This window comes from Ovis canadensis, chromosome X (genome assembly GCF_042477335.2).
Source record: "Ovis canadensis isolate MfBH-ARS-UI-01 breed Bighorn chromosome X, ARS-UI_OviCan_v2, whole genome shotgun sequence".
In the NCBI taxonomy this organism is placed as follows: domain Eukaryota; kingdom Metazoa; phylum Chordata; class Mammalia; order Artiodactyla; family Bovidae; genus Ovis; species Ovis canadensis.
This window is the reverse complement of record NC_091727.1, coordinates 53,525,613-53,546,543: the sequence shown is the minus strand read 5'-3', so window position 1 is coordinate 53,546,543 and position 20,931 is coordinate 53,525,613. Positions and strand designations below refer to the sequence as shown.

General features: G+C 43.5%; 1 protein-coding gene across 2 annotated transcripts in view; it reads right to left on the bottom strand.

The window, feature by feature from the left end:
* SMC1A (structural maintenance of chromosomes 1A) overlaps positions 1 to 20,931 on the bottom strand; it is a 46,985-nt gene that overhangs the window by 12,835 nt on the left and 13,219 nt on the right. For both annotated transcript variants that reach the window (XM_070291629.1, XM_070291630.1), the window contains exons 10-24: positions 20,644 to 20,829; positions 20,371 to 20,550; positions 20,125 to 20,271; positions 19,888 to 20,025; positions 18,796 to 18,912; positions 18,591 to 18,697; positions 15,465 to 15,606; positions 12,958 to 13,103; positions 12,713 to 12,866; positions 11,232 to 11,342; positions 2,720 to 2,876; positions 2,170 to 2,324; positions 1,907 to 2,058; positions 717 to 786; positions 317 to 427 (exon numbers count right to left, since the gene is read on the bottom strand). In XM_070291629.1, coding sequence (XP_070147730.1) covers positions 317 to 427; positions 717 to 786; positions 1,907 to 2,058; positions 2,170 to 2,324; positions 2,720 to 2,876; positions 11,232 to 11,342; positions 12,713 to 12,866; positions 12,958 to 13,103; positions 15,465 to 15,606; positions 18,591 to 18,697; positions 18,796 to 18,912; positions 19,888 to 20,025; positions 20,125 to 20,271; positions 20,371 to 20,550; positions 20,644 to 20,829 — 2,073 coding nt within the window. The remainder of the gene's footprint in view (positions 1 to 316; positions 428 to 716; positions 787 to 1,906; positions 2,059 to 2,169; positions 2,325 to 2,719; positions 2,877 to 11,231; positions 11,343 to 12,712; positions 12,867 to 12,957; positions 13,104 to 15,464; positions 15,607 to 18,590; positions 18,698 to 18,795; positions 18,913 to 19,887; positions 20,026 to 20,124; positions 20,272 to 20,370; positions 20,551 to 20,643; positions 20,830 to 20,931) is intronic.

The window sequence follows — 20,931 nt, the reverse complement described above, 5'->3', positions numbered from 1 at the left end:
CCAAAGCCCAGGCTCTGGTTCTCTGGGTGTGAGAAGATTTGCTCAGTCCCATGTGCCTTCTCTACCTGCCTATTTCTGTACTTTTGTCCTTTTCTCTGTCTGGGTGCCTCTGCCCTGCCTTTCTACCTGTCACCAAATCCAGTGGCCCTGCCCAGCTGGGCTGGTAAGCCTCCAGGACAGGGCTCCAACAAGGCTGTTCATGAACTGAGTCCCTATGCTCCCCCACCCCCCATGCCCCTCCACTGCAGCCTTCCCTTCCTGCCCTGGGGAGTCAGGCAGGGAGTGGGGGCTGGCTCCTGAGCCAGGCCCGCCCTACCTCAGGGTAGACTCCAATGAGGCTCTCAGCCTTGGTGTAGAACTCCTCCTTGAGAGAAATGACGATGGCCTGGAAGTTGCAAGTTGACTGCTCCTTGATGTAATTTGCCACCTGTGGGAGGGGCCACCAAGCATTTAGTAGGGCTGGCTGAAGCCCTAACACTCCCTGGCTTATACAGTCAGAACCAGAGGGAGGTGGGGTAGGGTAGGGGGTGGAGGGTTGGGGGAAGAGAGGCTGAGAGGAGGCTACTGACTAGTACAGTGTGGATGACCCTCGGCCCAGCCTCCCGGGCACAGAGAACAGGCGGCAGGAACGGCTAGGGCACACTCAGGAGTTGTTCCCTGAAACCCAGCCCCGACTTGGGGGCCTCCTTCCCGGGCCCCACTTTCCTTGCACCCACCTTGCCAATGTTGGTGTTATCCAGGGCAGCATCGATCTCATCCAGGACGAAGAAAGGGGCTGGCTTGTAGCTGGGAGGGAACCGGTAGGTAAGCTGATACTGATGCGAGCAGAGGTAGGGCATGACAGCCCTAGGGCCCATCACACAGGCTGGCACCCCCTTCTGTTTCTTCAGAGACTAAAAACCCCAGGTCTGAATGTTGCCTGAGTCCCTAAAGGCCAGTACACCAACCGAACTCTCCTTTGCATCCATCTCTGCGCTCCAGGATCCCGCAGAACCAAAAGACATGGTCCTCTCTGGAGTGTCCAGGTTGGTTGAGGAGATAAAGCTGTCCTAGGCTCTAGTCATACTGACCAAGCTACCTGGAGGTTGAACCCCACCTACCCACTCACACCATGTCTCCCTATCTCTGTGCATGTTGTACCCTCTGCCTTGGAATGCCTACTGGTCTCCCTGGCTAACTTCTACTTATCCTTTGCATTTCCTACTCAAGTGTCACCAGCCCTTGAAAGCCTTTCTTGGCCACCCACACCCTCCCAGACTGGGTTGGTGGCCCTCCTCTGTGCGTCCAGCAGCACACACGCTCACCCAGTTATAATTTAGCTCACTGTTTACACATCTGGCTTCCACTAGACCATGAGCTCCTCGAGGACAGAAACCATGTCTGACTCATCTGTGTCCCTAATCCCCCAACAGGATGGTAAAGAGCAGCCATCAAGAAATGCTCACTGACTGACGCTGTACAATCAAGCACTAAGTTGTAGGGGGCAGTCAGATTCAAGGACTGTTGGCATTTAGGAAGGGGAGGTCAGGGTATGCCACAGTGGTTGAAGCAGGCTTCCTAGAGGAACAGGAGGAGGAGAATGCAATGTGAAGGGGTGGTAGGTGACGGCCAAGCTAGATTTGCATGAAAAGAAAGGGCTTATGAGCCAGCAACCATGTGAGCAAAAGCTTGGAGGTGGGACTGAATACATGCAGGGGAGGGCATGCAGAATGGATGAGGGTGGATTGGGAAGATAAGTCCAGGAAACCAAGGACAGATATGCTGCAGCAGGTAGGGAAACAGATGCAATCCAGAGTCCACCAGATCATCTTCACCTCTGCAGATCTATGCATATCCTTGGACCCCAGAGCCTCTGGTGGCCTCAGCACAGTCTCCACCAACTGCCCTGCAGGGGGCACAGCATTACCTGTGGATGGCAAAGAGCAGGGCCAGAGCTGCAACTGTTTTCTCCCCCCCTGACAAGTTGTCCATGGGTCGGAAGCGTTTGCCAGGAGCCACACAGTTGTAGTTTATGCCATCCAAGTAGGGCTCCTCAGGGTTCTCAGGGCCCAGGAACGCCTAGGGGGAAAGGAGATGAGTCAGGTCTAGATGGGAATGAGGACAGGAAGCCTAGAGGGAAGGTCAAATGAGGATGGGTAAGGGTCATTTGGGCAAGGGGCTCCAGCCTACCTGAGCACTGCTGTTACGGGACAGGGCCTTGTAGATCTCATCAATGTTGGTGGCCACCGATTCAAAACAGGCATTGAAGCGGTCAAAGCGTTCCTTCTTGATCTGTTCAAATGCCTGCTTGGCCTTCTTGGCTCGCTTTCGGGCTGCCTCAAATTCTACCATAAGAGAAAGACAGGTGACCTCTCAGTACCCAGGCTCTGCCAAGGCTGAGATCCATACTCTGGCAAAAACAAGTGACTATACACAGAGCAGGGACACCCCACAGGGAGAGGAATGCCTGGGGAGGGGCCCAGGAAGACAATTCCACAATCACCTGTGTCCAGTGGGCTGGTCACATGCTGTGTGACCTTAGGCAGGTCATTCTTTCTCTAAACCTCAGCAGTTCTCTATTCTAAAGCAGATGTGATAATTCCCTACTACTTAGGGCTCTTGGGAGTTTTGAGTAAGAAAGCATGTAACAACAGGAGCTGTTGGTATGTACAATAGGCCCCTGCTATACCTCCAGACTCCTGCCTTCATCTTAGGCCCGAGTAAAAGAAGAAACTCTTACCGTCTGAGGTCTCTTGGAACTTGTCTCGGACACTTTCCAGCTTTTCCATGGCCTTCATGTTGGGGGCAGCAATACGCTGGAGCACACTCTGCTGCTCATTCAGCTTCTGCTGCAGCGTGTTCATCTCCTGCTTGATCTCCTCCTCAGCCTGGGCATCCTGCAAAGCCCAGGCCCAGCAGCATTAAGAAGGGCCAGGCCCCTACAGAGATACCTGATCCAGTGGGGGCCTGCTCCCATGCAGAAGGCAGGTTCTTTTTCCCAACCCTGCTGCTCTCATCAGATCCTGACCAAAGTAACCATTTCCCACTGTCCCTAGAAATTACAGGCTCACGTCACTTTTCTCATCTGTAGCCCTTCCCCTTTGGACTGCAAGGAGACCAAACCAGTCAATGCTAAAGAAAATTAACTCTGAACATTCACTGGAAAGACTGATGCTGAAGCTGAGGCTGCCATACTTTGGCCACCTGATGCGAAGAGCTGACTTATTGGAAAAAATCCTGATGCTGGGAAAAATAGAAGGCAGGAGGAGAAGGGGATGACAGAGGACAAGGTGGCATCACTGACTCACTGGGTGTGAGTTTGAACAAGCTCCGGGAGATGGTGAAGGACAAGGAAGCCTGGTGTGCTGCAATCCGTGGGGACACAAAGGAATCGGACACAACCGAGCATCTGAACAACAATTATAAAGCCCTTCCCCCAGGCCCTGTCAGCCTCTCCATCTCTCAGCTGATGGTGCCCCTCTCTGGCTCTCAGCCAAGGTCATGAGCGAGCACCATCTCAGGGTGACCTACAGGCTCCCACACAGGCTCGTCTGGACTCCATTTACAGCTGTACAATGAATAAGACAATGCATATTTTCTGCTCAGATCACTACACCTGAGCAAATTCCACTTGAACTTGGTTTTAAGTCTTATGGATACTGCAATGCATATCTGGGCTTGTGCCTTTCTGTCACTTTTAGTCAATAAATATTACTAAATACCTTCCAACACCAGGCACTGGCCCTCTTATCTTGTGAGCCCGGGCTCCTGTACTCATAGAGCTCATGGAGTAACAGAGGAATGTATATAAGTAAACAATCTCATATAGTGAATAACCAAACAATCATAAACAGATGGTGATGGGTCAGCACACAAGTGCACTTACTCAGATACGGGCTAGGGAAGGCTTTCAGGAGTATTTTTTAGCTCAGGCCTATAGGATGAATGGTGAGAATGGAGAGAAAGAATAGTCTTCTATGCACATATCACATGCAAAGCCAGGGTTTATCCATGGTTCGTTCAAGGAAATCAAAGCAATTCAAAAGAGTAACCAACTTTAATGAACTTCACCAAACGGGAATTCCCTGGTGGTCCAGTGGTTAGGATTTGGTGTTTTCACTGCTGGAGCCTGGGTTCAATACCTGATCAGGGAATTAAGATTCTGCAAACCAAGCGGTGCAGGAAAAAAAAAAAGTGCCAAATAAAGGGCAATTCAACATGGCAACAGTAGCAACTGGTGTGTGTGTGTGTGTGTGTGTGTGTGTGTGTGTGTGTGCGCGTGCATGTACACTAGACAGAGGCAAGGCTGGAGGCACATGAAGAAGCCCAATGATAAAAGTGTCTTTTATGCCTTGTAAGAAATTTGGGCTTTATCGTAGGTGAGGTGCCACCGAATGACTTCAAGCACAGGAAGGATGGATACACACACACACACATATTTTTGAAGAAAAGCCTTTTTGAACATCCCTCTCTCTATATATTGCTATGGAGTGATTCATGGATTCAGCAGAAATAAAATATGAAAGGTACACAACAGAATGCTATCTTTTATCTAAGAGAGAGAATGTGAATATATTTGCATATAAGTATGTTTGTATTTTAAACATACAACAACAAAATGATAATCCAAAAACTGAAATGGTCACACATAGAGGGAGGTGAAGTTAGACAAGAAAAGAAAACTAAACTTCTCTTCACATACTTTGTATTATACTTCTGGATTTAGAATCAAATGAAGAATTTACATAATTATAAAACAAAATTAAGATGAATCAAAATGTGAAAGCCACTGGGTTTAAAAAAAAATATTAGGGGAACAAGATATTCACAAGATGCCAAAAAGTCACCCTAAAGATTCCTTATTACTTACAATGGTAAAAGTGTATGCTTAGTATTGAGAAATCTGGCAATAGATACCTTAACTGAGGCTCAAACTTAGCATCATGCATAGTAGGACACTGACACGTGCCTCCTGCAATATAAAGTACACAGCAGGCAATTTCCTGGTGGTCTAGTGATTAGGACTCAGCACTTTCACTGGCGTGGCCCAGGTTCAATCCCTGGTCAGGGAACTAAGATTCTGCAAATCACTCAGCACAGCCAGAGGCAGGGATGGGGCTGGGGGATAGTATGCAGTGAAATGTTCTTGCAAAAAAATTACTTAACACAAACATATCAAGCCTCTAAAACAGTTCAAACTTCCAATTTATAGGAAATACAAGGTTAGGAAGAACAGATCATAGCATCCAGTCCCATCACTTCATGGCAAACAGATGGAGAAACAGTGGAAACAGTGGCTGATTTTTATTTTTCTGGGCTCCAAAATCACTGCAGATGGTGACTGCAGCCATGAAATTAAAAGATGTTTGCTCCCTGGAAGGAAAGTTATGACTAACCTAGAAAGAAAGTGGAGTCGCTCAGTCGTGTCCAACTCTTTGTGACCCCATGGACTGCAGCCCACCAGGCTCCTCCGTCCATGGGATTTTCCAGGCAAGAGTACTGGAGTGGGCTGCCATTTCCTTCTCTAGGGGATCTTCCCGATCCAGGGATCGAACCCGGGTCTCCCCGCATTGTAGACAGATGCTCTACCATCTGAGCCACCAGGGAAGTCCTAGATAGCATGTTAAAAAGCAGAGACATTACTTTGCCAACAAAGGTCTGTCTAGTCAAGGCTATGGTTTTTCCAGTAGTCATGTATGGATGTGAGAGTTGGACTATAAAGAAAGCTGAGTGCCAAAGAATTGATGCTTTTGAACTATGGTGTTGGAGAAGAAACTTGAGAGTCCCTTGGACTGCAAGGAGATCCAACCAGTCCATCCTAAAGGAAATCAGTCCTGAATATTCATTGGAAGGACTGATGTTGAATCTGAAACTCCAATACTTTGGCCACCTGATGGGAAGAACTGACTCACTGGCAAAGACCCTGATGCTGGGAAAGATTGAAGGCGGGAGGAGAACGGGACGACAGAGGATGTGATGGTTGGATGGCATCACTGACTCAACGAACGTGAGTTTGAGTAAACTCCAGGAGTTGGCCATGGACAGGGGGGCCTGGAGTGCTGCAGTCCATTGGGTCGCAAAGAGTTGGACACGACTGAGCGACTGAACTGAATTGAACTGAGAAAAAGAAGTCAGAGCTTTTCAGAGAAATGGCTAATTCCATATCTAGGGTGGAAAATGTAAAGGATGAGCCTGGATGGACACACCAGAAATCAAGGAATATATCAGAGAGTGCAAGACTTGTGTCAAAATTATTCAGAAGCCAATTTGAATGAGTCCCCATGGGCCAAAGATGCCAACGACTTCATACAATAAGGATAATAATCATAAGAGTGCAACACGTCAAATGTTTAAATCTAAAAGTTCATAACAACATGAAAACAACTCGGTGGCCATATCTTGAGAATGCCAAAGAACCAACTCATTATAAACTGATAAAGAGAAAGAATCCAGCACATATATCCTGCCTTTCCTATACAAAATACCCCAGGGTAACCAAATAATTGAGGAGAGAAAATCTCTTTACAGTGTTCTAGCTAATAAAGAAATGATAAACTAAGATGACCATTTTGCAACCCTTGACAAATTATATAATGGGTCTAAGCAATAATCATCATGGCTGCAAGCTACACAAAAAGAGCCACTGACCAAATGTTATAAACCTCTTGATGGAAGTAACAACCTCATTTGAAGCAGTCTTGACCAAATAAACCCCAAAACTTGAATCTAATCAAACCTTTAGATTTGAGCTGTCCAATATACTGGCCATAAGCCACACATCACTACTGAACATGAAAAATGCAGCTAGCGTGACTGAGGAACTGAAGTTTTTATTTTACTGAATGTTAGATAATTTAAATTTAAAAACTGACAATTCAGTTACTACTAAACTAAGTTTATTTGGAACAACTTGGGTATGTGGTTCTCCGTTTTCAATTGTAAACTTTAGGATATCTAAATACAGATCAAGTATTTTTGAAGAAAATTTAGCATCCAAATGGAGATATGCTAGAAGTGTAAAACAGATAATGAATTTTGAAAACTCAGTACAGAGAGCTGGTCAAATATCTCATCAATAAATTTTATAATGTTTACCATTGAAACGTTAATTCTTTTGGATATACTGGGTTAAACAAAATATAGTATTAAAATTAATTTCACTTTTTAAAAGTTACACGTGAGTCATACTACATCTGTATTTAACAGCACTGATCAACATCTAACTACCCACTTACAGGAACTACAGGGTCTAGCAGAACTCATTTTTTTGCTTTGTTCTGGGGCAATATTTTAAAAACCACAGGGCATAATCAACAGTATAGAACATAGAAAATCCTTCAGGAAAAATATGCAAATTTCTTCAACAACAATAAATATTGTAGAGAAAAATAAAAATAGACAGGAGGAACTTTTGGATTAAATGAGACATCAACCAATCACTAAATCAATTATCTGTTTCTTTCATTTTATTTGACTCTCAATTCAAACAAGCAAAGAGTGTGTGTGTGTGTAACAATCCGGGAAATGTGAATACTGATCATAATATTAATATTAAGGAATTATATAATAATATATAACAATGTTAAGCTACTGGGTTTTTGGTATGATAATTCTAAATATTTTAAAGAATTTTCTCTTATAGAGATACATTCTGAAATATTTACAATACAAATGAAATGACATGGTGTCCAGAATTTACTTTTAAATATCCTGGGGGTGGGGAGGGCGGAGAGGATGGTGTGTGTGGGGGTGCACATGAAACAAGTTGGGCCATGAGTTGATAACTGCTGAAACCGGTGATGGCCATGAGGCAGCACGGTACTATTTTACTCATGCATATGAAGTTTTCTGTAATAAAAATCTAAAAATAAGATCAGCAAAAATCAACGTGAAGTGGCTCCCAATGGCCAAGAATGGGATAATACGAGTATCAGAAAGAAAAATGACTCCAAATAGACTGAAAAATACCAAAACACATTTAAGCACTTAAGTTCATAAAAAATATAAATTAGAAACCTTACTGGTCACCTTTAAAGGTTATAAGGGCAACCAACTCTAAAAGCTGAGAAATAAAGGCAAGTAATTAAGTATTTATTCTACCTTTTCTGTACTAACTGTATTTCAAAGGAACTAAACAGTTGATGTGAGAAAGTTCTTTTTAGAAATCCAATTAATAAACATAGGAGGAATGAAAAAATCAGAAAATTACCATTTTGCAGCCCTTAATAGATATAGACAATGATCATTTGTTAATGACTGCTAAAACCTGCTGTAAAAGGCTGATAGGGAACTTGATAAAATTCCCTTATAAAATTGATGGGGCTAACAACACCTTAACCTGGTGATCATGATTGTTTTTTCTTTTTAAACTTTACATTATGTAAATCTTGAAACATTCACAAAAATGCAGATAATGATGAAATGAACCATCAAGTACCTATTATCAGCTTCAATAATTATCAACTCATGGCCAATACGCTGCCATCTACACCTAATTCCTTACTATATTCAATTATTTTCAGACATTTGATCCATAAATAATTTCAGTATGTATTTATAAAGCAGGGATTCTGAATCTCAGCACTAATATTTTGGGCCAGATGATTTGTTGTTGTGGGTAGTGCCCCTTGTATACTGTAGGATGTTTAGCAGCATCCCTGGTATCTATCCACTAGATACTGGTAGTAACCCTTGTTCTAGTTGTGACAAGTGGGTGTGAAAAGAGTATCTCCAGACATTACCAAAAGTCCCCTGGGGAGGCAAAATCTACCCCACCCGTTGAGAACCACTGTTGTAAAACTAAGAATGTTTTTTACCACAATACCATTATCACCTAGAAATATTAACAGCAATTCCTGAACATCCATCATAAACTATCTGGACAGTTCAAATCATCCTGATCATGCTATGTGAAAACTTTTTTTACAGGTTTTTCAAAGCAGGTTCCAAATAAGGTGCCCACATTACACTTGGTTGCATGTCTCTTAATTCTCATTTAATCTATAAATTCCCCTGCCTCTCTTTTCTTTGCAGTAGATTCAAGGGAGGGTGACAAATTTTAACTGGTTGATTTGTCTCATAAGTTTATGAAAGTTCTCCCTTTTTGTTTATTTCTTTCTTCCCATTTATTTATGGAAGAGACCAGGCCTTTTGTCCTTTTGAGTTTCCCACAGTCTGGATTTAGCTAACTGTATCCCTGTGCTTTATTTAACATGTTCCTCTGGCATCAGTGTTTCATATAATTGGTGGATATAAAAGCTTAGTATTTCATAGGTAATGTCATGTATTCATCAAATCTTATCACTACAAAGACAGAACTGATATTCAGTGTCTACTGATGTGATGCAAAAGGAAGTTTACAAGTACCCAGCAGCACCTATTCTTGCCAAAAATAAAAAATAAATCTGAACCCAATCAAACCATAGATTTACCAATCAGTTTATAGGAAACACAGGGATGGAAGAACATGATAAATAACACCATGGGACACTATCAGTCAAATTCAGAGAATAGAAAATTGTACGAGACCAATGACCCACTTTGTTTTTTTGGGCCCCAAAATTACTGCAGATGGTGACTGCAGCCATGAAATTAAAAAACGCTTACTCCTTGGAAGGAAAGTTATGACCAACCTAGACGGCATATTGCAAAGCAGAGACATTACTTTGTCCACAAAGGTTCGTCTAGTCAAGGCTATGGTTTTTCCGGTAGTCATGTATGGATGTGAAAGTTGGACTATAAAGAAAGCTGAGCGCCAAAGAACTGATGCTTTTGAACTGTGGTGTTGGAGAAGACTCTTGAGAGTCCCTTGGACTGCAAGGAGATCCAACCAGTCCATCCTAAAGGAGATCAGTCCTGGGTGTTCATTGGTAGGACTGATGTTGAAGCTGAAATTCCAATACTTTGGCCACCTGATGCGAAGAGCTGACTCATTTGAAAAGACCCTGATGCTGGGAAAGATTGAGGGCAGGAGGAGAAGGGCACAACAGAGGATGAGATGGTTAGATGGCATCACTGACTCAATGGACATGGGTCTGGGTAGACTCCAGCAGCTGGTGATGGATAGGGAGGCCTGATGTACTGTGGTTCATGGGGTTGCAAACAGTCGGACATGACTGAGTGACTGAACTGAACTGAATGATCCACTTTCTATCATAAAGAGGAAGAAAAAAATAAAAAGGGATAAGAAAATGTTATAGACCATAAGAGACCAATTTTAACACATGGACCTCACTTGAATCCTGATTTAAAAACACAAACTTTTTTTAAAAAGGTATTTATGGGACATTCATGGAAATCTAAACATTTATTGACCATTAGGTGACATTGCAGAGTCAGTGCTAATTTTTTGGTATGATACTGTGGCTACATTTTTTAAAAAAGAATCCTGCCAGAGATATATACTGAGGTATATGAATGAAATACCTAGAATTTGATTTTAAATTTGCCAATTAGGAGGGGGAAGGGTATAAAAAACAGGATTGACCATATGCTGCTAATTATTGAAGCTAAATGACTGGTACTGGGGTTTATTATATCATTCTCTTCTTTCTACTTCCGTATCTGTTTGAAAGTTTCCTTAATAAAAAGCTTTTTTAAAAATATCAAGTTTCCCTGGCTATAATGATAGCTTGGAAAGCATCAGAAACTATTCAGGGGGCTCCTGTAGTGGTCCATGTGAGAGGTGAAAGCAGCCTGCACTAGATTACAGTACAAACAGAGAAAAGTAGAATTCAGTAGACATTTGGAAGGTAGAATCGACAGGGCTTGCTAATTTATTAAATATGTAAAGTGAGAGAGAGTCAAGGACAAGGGGAGGAAGGCTAGAGTTTGAGGTACCTGTGGGACCTAGCATAAAGATAGCAGCTGAAATCCTGGGAGAGGAAATATGAAGGATGAGAACCCTACATAAGGAAAGGATGCCTGGGACAGAGCCCTGAGGAACCACCCCCCCCCCAAAGTTTATCTGTTCACTGTACAGGAGCTTGTTCTCCATGTATCTAGGCTGAGATGCATACACAGGTGGAAGGCGAAGACTGGTAACAGGCAGGGACCGGGGCAGCTGGGAGTCGAGGGTAGAAGATGTGCCTGTGTCTGTGTGTACATGAGGGGAGAACCTAGATCACAACTTCACTCCCTTGCAGTTTGCCCCTCCTTCCAGAAATGGTCTGTCTCCACAGGGGCCCCAGATGGGTTGACCCTCTCTCTGAACAGCTGGGAGGATGACCCCACCCCCCAAGGCTGAACCTCACCTTCAGATCCTCACACAGGTCGCCGTAGTCAATCTCGATGAGAGCCTCTCGTGCATAGATATTGGAAGTCCGTTGGGAGCCACTCACTGAATCCTCCCCTTGGGAGCTACCCTGCAATAGTGAGAGGGAGAGTCAAATGCAGCTGACTGGCCATAAGAGTACACCTCTAGAGGGGGCTGGAGAGGGAGGCTTCTTGGCAGCCTTTGATGCCTTTGAGAAGCACCTCGATAGAAAGCACTTGTGGTAGAAGGAAGAGCAGTTTTGATGGCAGAAAGACCTGAGTTCAAAATTGGGCTCTACCACTGACTGACTTCCCTGATGACTCAGACAGTAAAGCGTCTGCCTACAATGAGGGAGACCGGGGTTTGATCCCTGGGTGGGGAAGATCCTCTGGAGAAGGAAATGGCATCCCACTCCAGTACTCTTGCCTGGAAAATGCCATGGACAGAGGAGCCTGGTAGGCTACAGTCCATGGGGTCGCAAAGAGTCGGACACGACTGAGCGACTTCACACACACTGACTAATGGTGTGACCCTGGGCAAGACATGCTGTTGCTCGAATCCTCATTGAAACACACAAACCCTCATCTGTAACATGGGACCATGCCTGCCTGGCAAGGCTGTGCTTAGGATTAGAAGTAGTTATATCATGTGCTACCATGATGCCCAGCACACTGCCAGCGTTCAGAAGATTTTGCTGAATCAAATGGAAATGCTATTTGGGAAGAAAGGAGGGAGAAACGCATGTAGGACTGAGATACATGTTTAGGTCAAAGACAAGTGCAGACCACCTCTCAGTTAACAGTCCCACTCCCTTGCCATCAAGCCTCACTTCCAGTGGATAAAATGCCTTGGCTCTTCTATTGGCTTGTGTCTTTCCCTTCCCCATAACTATGCTTCATCACCTTTGGGTTGCTGCTGTCCCTTACCCAACCCTCTCCTGACCGGCCTCTCTTACTGGAGCTAAGTTACCATCCCTCAGGACCCTCAGCTTCCATCTTCCTTTGCTCTTGGAATGAGATGGTGAGATAGCATCACCAACTCCACAGACATGAATTTGAGCAAACTCTGGGAGATAGTAAAGGACAGTGAAGCCTGGCATGCTGCAGTCCACAGGGTCACAAAGAGTTGGACATGACTGAGTGACTGAACAACAACCAATATCCATAATCTGCTGGAACTATCTTAGCTCAGGTCCCTGAGGTTAATGAATGATTTCCTCTTCTACTGGCTTACCTCCTTCTCCACCTACTAACAAACACCCTACCCCAAAACTGCCCTCTCACATCAAGGCTATTACCTTTCACCTCACCTGTCTTCACAGCCTCACCCTGCCTCATCTCCTCTGCATCCCTCCTTTTGTCACTCACCACCCTCACCCACCATCCTTCTCTCTCTCACCTGCCCTCCCTGGCCACCTTCATCCTCCATCCCTGGTTATGTTGTTCACAGCCCACACCCACCACCAGCCATGATACTCACCTCTTCCTGACTGATATCATCCATGGTGCCCTTAGACAGTGGCAACTTGATGTCCTGCATCTTGCAGGCCTGTAGCAGGTTGTGGCGGTCACTGCGCTTCTGTTCAAGCTTGGTCTCAATGGCTGTCACTTCCTTCTGTAAATGGGTCATTTCCCTAAGAAGATCCAGGGAGATAGGTGAGATCCAAATCCAGCAAGCTGCCCATAATACGTACTTCCCCCAAGCCCAGACCTGCACCCACTCACTTGTTGGCGCCCCCCAGTTTCTTACGAATCTCCTCCATCTCGTGGTTCTTGTCATTCACCTCTGACTTCTTGGCCAGGTGCTGGTTCTTCAGGTCTTGTAGCTGGGCCATGGTCTCATCTATGATCTTCATATGTCTTTGCTCCTCCTGGGCCCAGCAGGGGGAACAGGACAAGAAGTGAAGGCTTTCCCTCCATTCCCACTAGAATGGAATGGAATCTTCTCCCTCTGTGCCCACCCTTTCTACCAGGTGGTTTGTTGGAATCTATCTTCGATGAGCTCTGCTTTTACAAACCCCCATAACTCCTCTGGCTTCCTTTACCTTTTTCCAAATTATTTTGTTGACCTCCCCCCAACCCCAATATACAAACTGCCTGCTGTAGAAATGTTCAAAGTATAAAAAAGTATGAAGTAGGAGGAAAAAAAGAAATTACCTGAAACCCAACCAGGCAGAGGTAACCAATTAACATTTAGCCTATCACCTTCCAATATTACTTACGGACAAGTCTATATAGTTGAGACTAAATTATAATTAAAAGTCTATATTCTGACTTAATGTTATTTAAGCATCTTTTTCACATCAACATTACTGTCACAACCAACAACATCAATGTTTTTAAAAAGCATAATACTATATGTTTTCCATGAGTACACATATAAGAGGACTTCCCTTGTGGCTCAGCTGGTAAAGAATCTGCCTGCATTGCAGGAGACCTGGGTTCAATCCCTGGGTTGGGAAGGTCGCTGGAGAAGGGAAGGGTTACCACTCCAGTATTCTGGCCTGGAGAATTCCATGGACTGTATAGTCCATGGGGGACAAATAGTCAGACATGACTGAGCAACTTTCACTTTAACTTTTCACACATATAAGAATGTAATTACATGACTGAGGGCCTTTCACTTTTCACACATATAAGAATGTAATGAATGCCTATAAAGTCTGGAAGAATACACTCTATATGACACTGGCCCTAGGAAGAGTAAAAGGACTAGGATTGAGAGTGGCCAGTCAATGGGGATTATAATCTTACTTATTATGTTCTGATTTTTAAGGAGAATGTTTTCATTTTGATCTGAAAGTCACAGAAGGGGATATATCTGCAATGCATAAGAAATAATATGCATACAGAGAGTGCAAATGCTAATACGGCAAATAATGGCTGATGATCTTGGTGACAAGTATATGGGAGTTCTTAGTACTATTTTTGCAACTTTCTGCTAAATTTAAAATTATTTCAAAATAAAAAGTCAAAAAGAAATAGATGATTCTTGATCATCTACATGTCTACCTACTCCTGCCCCAGAATTTTACTTCCCAATCTCTATTTGCATTGAAGATTGCAGTGACACCAAAGAAGACTACTTCAGTCATCAGGGTTTAATGGAGGGAAAAAAAAAACCAAACCATACAACCAACAACCAACAAAGGCAGACATAAAATGATGTACGTAAGCCAAGTGAGAATCAAATCACCTCATGTAGGGATGTTGCAAGGAACTAAAGTTTCACAGCAATTTAGGGAATTCCCTGGTGGTCTAATGGTTGACTCTACACTCCCAATAGCAGGGGTCCTGGGTTTGATTCCTGGCCAGGGAACTAGATCCCAAGTGCCACAACTAAAGATCCTGCATGCCCTAACGAAGACCTGCAGCCAAAGAAATTTAAAAAAAAAAAAATGCGCAACAGGAATTTAAAAAGAAGGAGTGTGGGTAAATGAGTCGTCAAATAACCGCTGGAACAGGCATGCTTGACTCAAAGAAACTGAGCCATGGCAGTCAGGCACACTGTGAATAGGAACTCAGTTTCAGCAAAACACCATCACCTGCTCACTGAGTTCATGTGGTTAATTATAAAATTAATTTGGAAGTTTGTCCTGGCTTTTTGGTTAAGTGGTACGTTTGTACATATTTAACATTAAGGATATTTCAAGCTAACATAAATCTTTAAAAGAGGTCAGTATATCACTCAAATTTGAAACTATTAAAGTACACAAATACTTACATGAATGTAGCATAATTTGCTTCAATCCTAATTCCCAGGAGACACAGGACAGTTTCCTATATGGAACTATAAATATCTGTCACTAATTATCAACCTGTGTGCACAAAGCTATGCCAGCACTTTGGATCTCCTCAGGTATTAGTGAGTTAGGAGAAATGTATTCTGAAGACTCTCAATGGATGCTGCCATATGGCCTAAGAATGCTGGTCTTGTGCAACATAACATGCTAGTATCCTTTTTTTTTTTAAAACTTGGGTGATGTGGTAAGAAACAAATTACATGTAATTATTGTTTTAATTTGCATTCCTTTGAGTTCTACTAAGGCTCAATTATGGATATGTATTTATGGGTTATCTGAATCTCTCCTTGAACTGTTGATGCCACTCATTTTTCTCCCTATTTAGGTCTTGGTGTTTTTCTTATTTAGAGGAGGGCTTTATAAATTATGGATATTACCTCTTCTAATTTTTTCTCCTAGTTTTTAGTTTTTCATGTTCTCCTTTCTTACCTTCTTGAGCTTTTCTATCTCATTTTCATCTTTTTTCACTGTCTGCTCCCACATGTGTACTTTATCCTGGTCCTCCTTCAGCTGGTTCTTTTCAAAATCCAACTGGATACCCAAACGAGTCTTCTGATTCTCAAATTCCAAACTGTGGGGAGAAAGGAGAACTAGGCCTAAGGCACAGGGACTCAGTTACTGCTGAATATAAGTCACCACTGAGCTCATCCACACAGATCCATATAAAACTGTCCCCTCAAGTTACAGAACTAAGTTCCCTGGCCTAGCTTTGTAGGTATGGCACAAGGCAGAGGAGACTGGGCCAAACTCTATTAAATTTTTCTTTAACCCTGGAGCCCTCCCCTGACAAGTTCCTAGAAGCAGATATAAAAAGGTCCACCTGAATCCACTAGCTTTGTTAATTTCTATTTATTAAGCTTCTGTGTAGTTTACATACATTACCTCTAATCCTCTAACGAATAGCTCTATAAGTAGGCACTATTATCCTAATCTTACAAAAAAGGAAACTTTCGCCAAGAGGTAAAAGACTTTGCCCAAGGCCATACAGCTAGCAAATGTGAGATCAGATCCCAGTCCATAAACACCAAAACCTGGGATTCTTCTCCTATGGCATCCTTACAATATAATGTGGCAGGATAAGAGGACTGGTATCCCAACTCTGCCATTTACTGGTAGTGAATCTCAGACAAGTTAATTATATCTCTTTACCTGTTTTCTCAACTGAAAAATGGAAATAACAATAGTACTTACCTCAGTTATTGGGAATTAATATGTATAAAGTTTTTAGAACCTTTCCTGGTACACAGTAAGTACTCGATAAATTTTAGTTATCATCACCATCTCCAGGTTGACTGACTGTATTCAGTTCATGGGCTTTGACTCTTTCCAACTGTCCCCAGACCCCTGCACATACCTCTGCCCCAAGATCCCAGAACTTCTACGAGGGCAGAGATTGGATAGTAAAAAAAAAAAAAAAAAAATGGAGAAAACAGCTCCCTGGTAGTTCCCTCCTCCCTAACTCTTTAGAAACTAAAAAAGTACGCAACTAGCATACACAGATATTAGCAGGACAGGCAGGGCTAACTTCCAACTGCCCCTCCACCCCCCAATATGGTGTGACAGATGCTGCCAGATGTCGTGCTAGCAGCTTAAACCTATCAGTCACTATAATCCAAATAGAATGTAATTAACTCTATAATTTTGAGCTATGCAATTTTAAGTTCAATCTCTTAAGAATGACTCATAAAGCCTTCTGTGATCTGGCCCCTGCTGACCTCTCCAACACCTCCACCTTCCTCCTGACCCCATTTTTCTGCTCCAGACATTCAATACTTAGTTTATAGAACAAAGCATGCTCTCTCACACCTCTGAGCATGCTGTTCTCACTGCTTGGAATTCCATTCTGCGTACTGCCTGGGTGGCTAAATCACTCTATAGGTTTCCAGTTCATCACTCCTTGTTCTGTAAAACCTTTCCTGAGGATTGCGAATAGGTTCTTCGTTTCTATTATACTTTGTTGGGTTCCTCCCTTTTGGATGCAGTTGAGTTAATCATACCCCAGAGTTCATGTAACTTTCATGATCACTGTCTGTATAAGACCTTTCCCTTGTCTCCTTGGGTTCAATCAGATTTCTACTCCTATTATGTTCCCTACAGTGAGCAAATACACCGAAGTGATGTACATTATATACAGATAGGTAGATACATACATATGTATATAACCTTAAAATGCATATACTTGTAAAATGTTGCTTTTAAATTTACACAAATGTACAGTGTTATAAATTTATCCTTGTTACTGCCTGTAAATCTAGTTCCTGTCTGAACAGAGTATTCCATAGTCTGTACAGTCATCACATTTAACTTGTATTTCCCTGCAGTGACAGCTGTCTACATTGCTATCAATGTCCCACTATCACAAAGTACGCCAAGATGAACAACTCTGAATCTGTCTCTTTGAGACCTGGTGGCCAAAACTCTTTGGGATACAGACCCAAGGAGTGGCTTTGCTAAGTCAAAGGACTCATGTAGACTTATTTTCACCAAATGCTAAGTTGTTTTAATTTGCCTTTATCTGATTAGGAATGAGACCGAACATCAACTCATGGTTATTAGCCATTCGACCTTCTCTTTCCCTGAAATGCTAGATATGACTACATCCTGTCCATTCTTCTACTGAGTCTCTAGGTTTTTTTTTTCTTCTTGTTGATCTACAGTTCCTTGAACATTTTCCTCTGTACTTTCTATCTACCTAAAGTACAGCATTATTCTGAAATTGCTAATCTACTTGTTTATCTCCTCCACTACCCCAAAACTCCCTCAGGACAGGAACAGTCTCTGATTCAATTCTATATCCCTTGAACCTGGCTTGGGGGTAGGAGACCAATGAACTGTTACAATATGGGTGATGGGCTGACTGAAGCCCAGGATTCAAGGGGTGACCTCCTTCAGAGAGACTGTCATGTTCATCTATCTTACCCTCATCTCCCCACTGTTTTCAATACCTAGCATAGGACAACTTGGCACAAGGTTGAACAAATGAATAACTAAAGTGGGAAAGAAAAGAGAAACTTGCTTTGTTCTCACTATTCTTCCAACCTAGAACTTTGGCCCTCCTCTCGCTCATCACCTATTAGGATAATGACAATAATCAAAGCTAGTATCTATTGGGAGTTCCCTGGGTGGTTCTAGTGGTTAGGCTTTCACTGCTGTGGCCTATTATCTACTGCTCTTAGTAGGTGCTAAGTATTATGCTAAATACTTTATAAGGATTAAGCCCAACCTCTGATCTACCTGACAATCTATGAGATAGGTATCATTATTATCCTGTCTGACACATAAGGAAACTGGGGCTTAGAGAGGTCATTATCCAAGACAAATGAACCTTGGAGCTGGGATTTTAATCCAGGTAAACCATGTTTAAAGCTGGCACTCTTAATCCCGATACTGTGACACGTGCTCCCCTGATGTCCCTGTTCTTTAAAGGTGACTACAATAAATGTCCATCATTCTAAAAGCTGCTCCTTACCTTATGATGGTATTTGACTCCCCAGATGTCAGGCTAGGGGCTCAAGGATACCTCAATCTCCCCCTTCCACCCAGACTTCCACCTACCGCTTCTTCGCGATTTCATTCTGCCGCTTCACCTTCTCTTCTTCAAACTCCCGGATATTGCGCACACCAATCTCCCGACAAAACTCCTCAAATACCTCATCCTCTACCTAAGGAGAGAAGCAAGGGAGAGAAAAGGCCCTTTGGGTCAGAATGCTGCTTCCAATCCTATTCCTGCCGGTGCTGGGCAGGTACATCCTCTACTAACCTGGTTCATCTTCTCCTTTAAGTCTTTCATTTCCCTCTCTCGGCTCTGGATGATCCTCTTGATATCATTGATTCGAGGCCCAAAGTTGGCTAGCTCACTCTCCAGCTTGGACTTTTCCTGTAAGAAATGGAATTGAGAAGACAAAAGAGACCAGGATCCTTAGAAAAAAAGAGCCACCCTGTGTGTACCAGTCCCATGGACAAAAAAGGGCTAACTCTCCACACACTGAGAACCTGACTTAGCACTACTCCACTCAAGGCTGCATCATCTCTCACTTGAACCATCATATGGCTTCCTTCCCTGGCCTCCAGTCTGTCAGGTTCAATCCAAAAGGCTGGGCACACAATAAACATTGTTATTTACAGGTCGACACTTTCCTCATCTGTAACCCCTGGGGCCAGGTGTGTCCTGGAATTTAGACTTTTTGATTTTAGAAAAATGACATACATACTACATATTATATAACACCTCCAGAGTGGTCTGGGGAAGCACCCATAATCAAACACATTAATATAGCTAGAAAAGTACCTCCACTCACAGGGACTGAAATATCTGTAGCTCACTTTCAAAACTCAGAAGCAACTCAAATATTTGCTGAATGAATTAATTAGGTTAATAGCACCTAACATTTACTGAACATTCACTTGGTACAAGCAATCAGTCTAAATACTTCACATGTATTAACTCATTCAATCTGTGCAAGGACCCTATCCTTCTACAGATTATTTACAGATTAAGATGAAAAAATGGACACTGAGAGGTTTACAAAAACAAGAATGTTCTTTGAGTATCTGCAATACATGCATTTGAAAAAGACATTTCTGGAATATATTTTTCAAAAAACTCTTACAAACCAATATAAAAATGATCAAAGGATTTGAACATTGAGAGGTTTAGTAACTTGCCTAATATAGAGCCAAGTCCTAAACCCCTGACTGTCTAACTCAATGCCATCTATTCCTGGTTTCCAGGAACAGACTGGGAGGAAAGAGGGAAGAGGGACAACTTCCCCACCCCTAGAACTGAGCGTAGAGCAGGAATATGAGGATGGCCATTGGCCATGGCCCAACAGGGCTGAAAGCCAGGTCCCACCTGCAGATTAAGGGCCAGATGCCGTGTCTTGGTCTGTTCTAGGTCACTCTGTGAGTACTTGAGCCGCATCTGCAGTCCGTGGGCCTGAGACTGCACCTGACGTAGTTCTGCCTCTTTTCGCTTTGCCTTCATCTGCTCCTGAAGTGGACAAGAGGGAAAGGCTAGGTGGTAAGAAGGTGGCCGGCTGGCCTGGGCTTAGGACTCCCATTCCTAGGGACAGCCCTGCCTGTGGCTTACCTTCAGCTCTTCTGTCAACCGCTCCTTTTTCTCTTTCAACTTGTCTACTGCTTTCTCATCCCAGCGTCGGGCCTTGGCCTTCAGGTCACTGGCCCCGCCAGAGATCACCCCTGACTTCTGGAACAGGGTCCCATCCAGTGCCACTGTCTAAATACAGCAGGGAAAAGAGAGGAGGGGAGAGAAGCTGAACAAAGGAATCGCCAATACTAAGCCTATCCAGCTACAATGTGGCAAGGGAATCCATACCTTGTGGCGCTGGTGGCCTCCAAAGGCAATGCGGCGGGCATCCTCCACATTGTCACAGACAAGGGCATTGCCACAAGCATACTGCAGGGCCTTTTTGATGTGAGGTGGCTCATAGCGAATCACATCAATCACCAGCTTTGCCCCCTTCAGCTCCCGGAGTTTCTCATCTGTAGGTTTTACCTATGAGAAAAAGCTTAGTTAAGTGGCTGAACATGGAGGGCTAGGAGGAGCAGCCCTCTCACACTGCCCTGACCCCATCACCACCAGCCTCACCTCCAGGTAATCAAGAGGCAAGAAGGTTTCAGGCTCCCCACGCTGCTCCTTGATATACTGAATGCAGTCCCGGCCTGTCTTCTCTGAGTCCACAATTATAGCATCCATGTTCTTGCCCAAAACCTTGGTTACTGCAATCTGATACTTCTTTTGTGTGGGCTGGCAGAGGTCAATGAGGCGGCCGTACTAAGGAAAGTCAGAAGAGTGAATGAAGCATGAAGTTTTTGAGAGCTGGCTCAGGAACCCTAACTCCTAGCTTAGAAGGGGGATAGCAGGTCAGAATCTCTA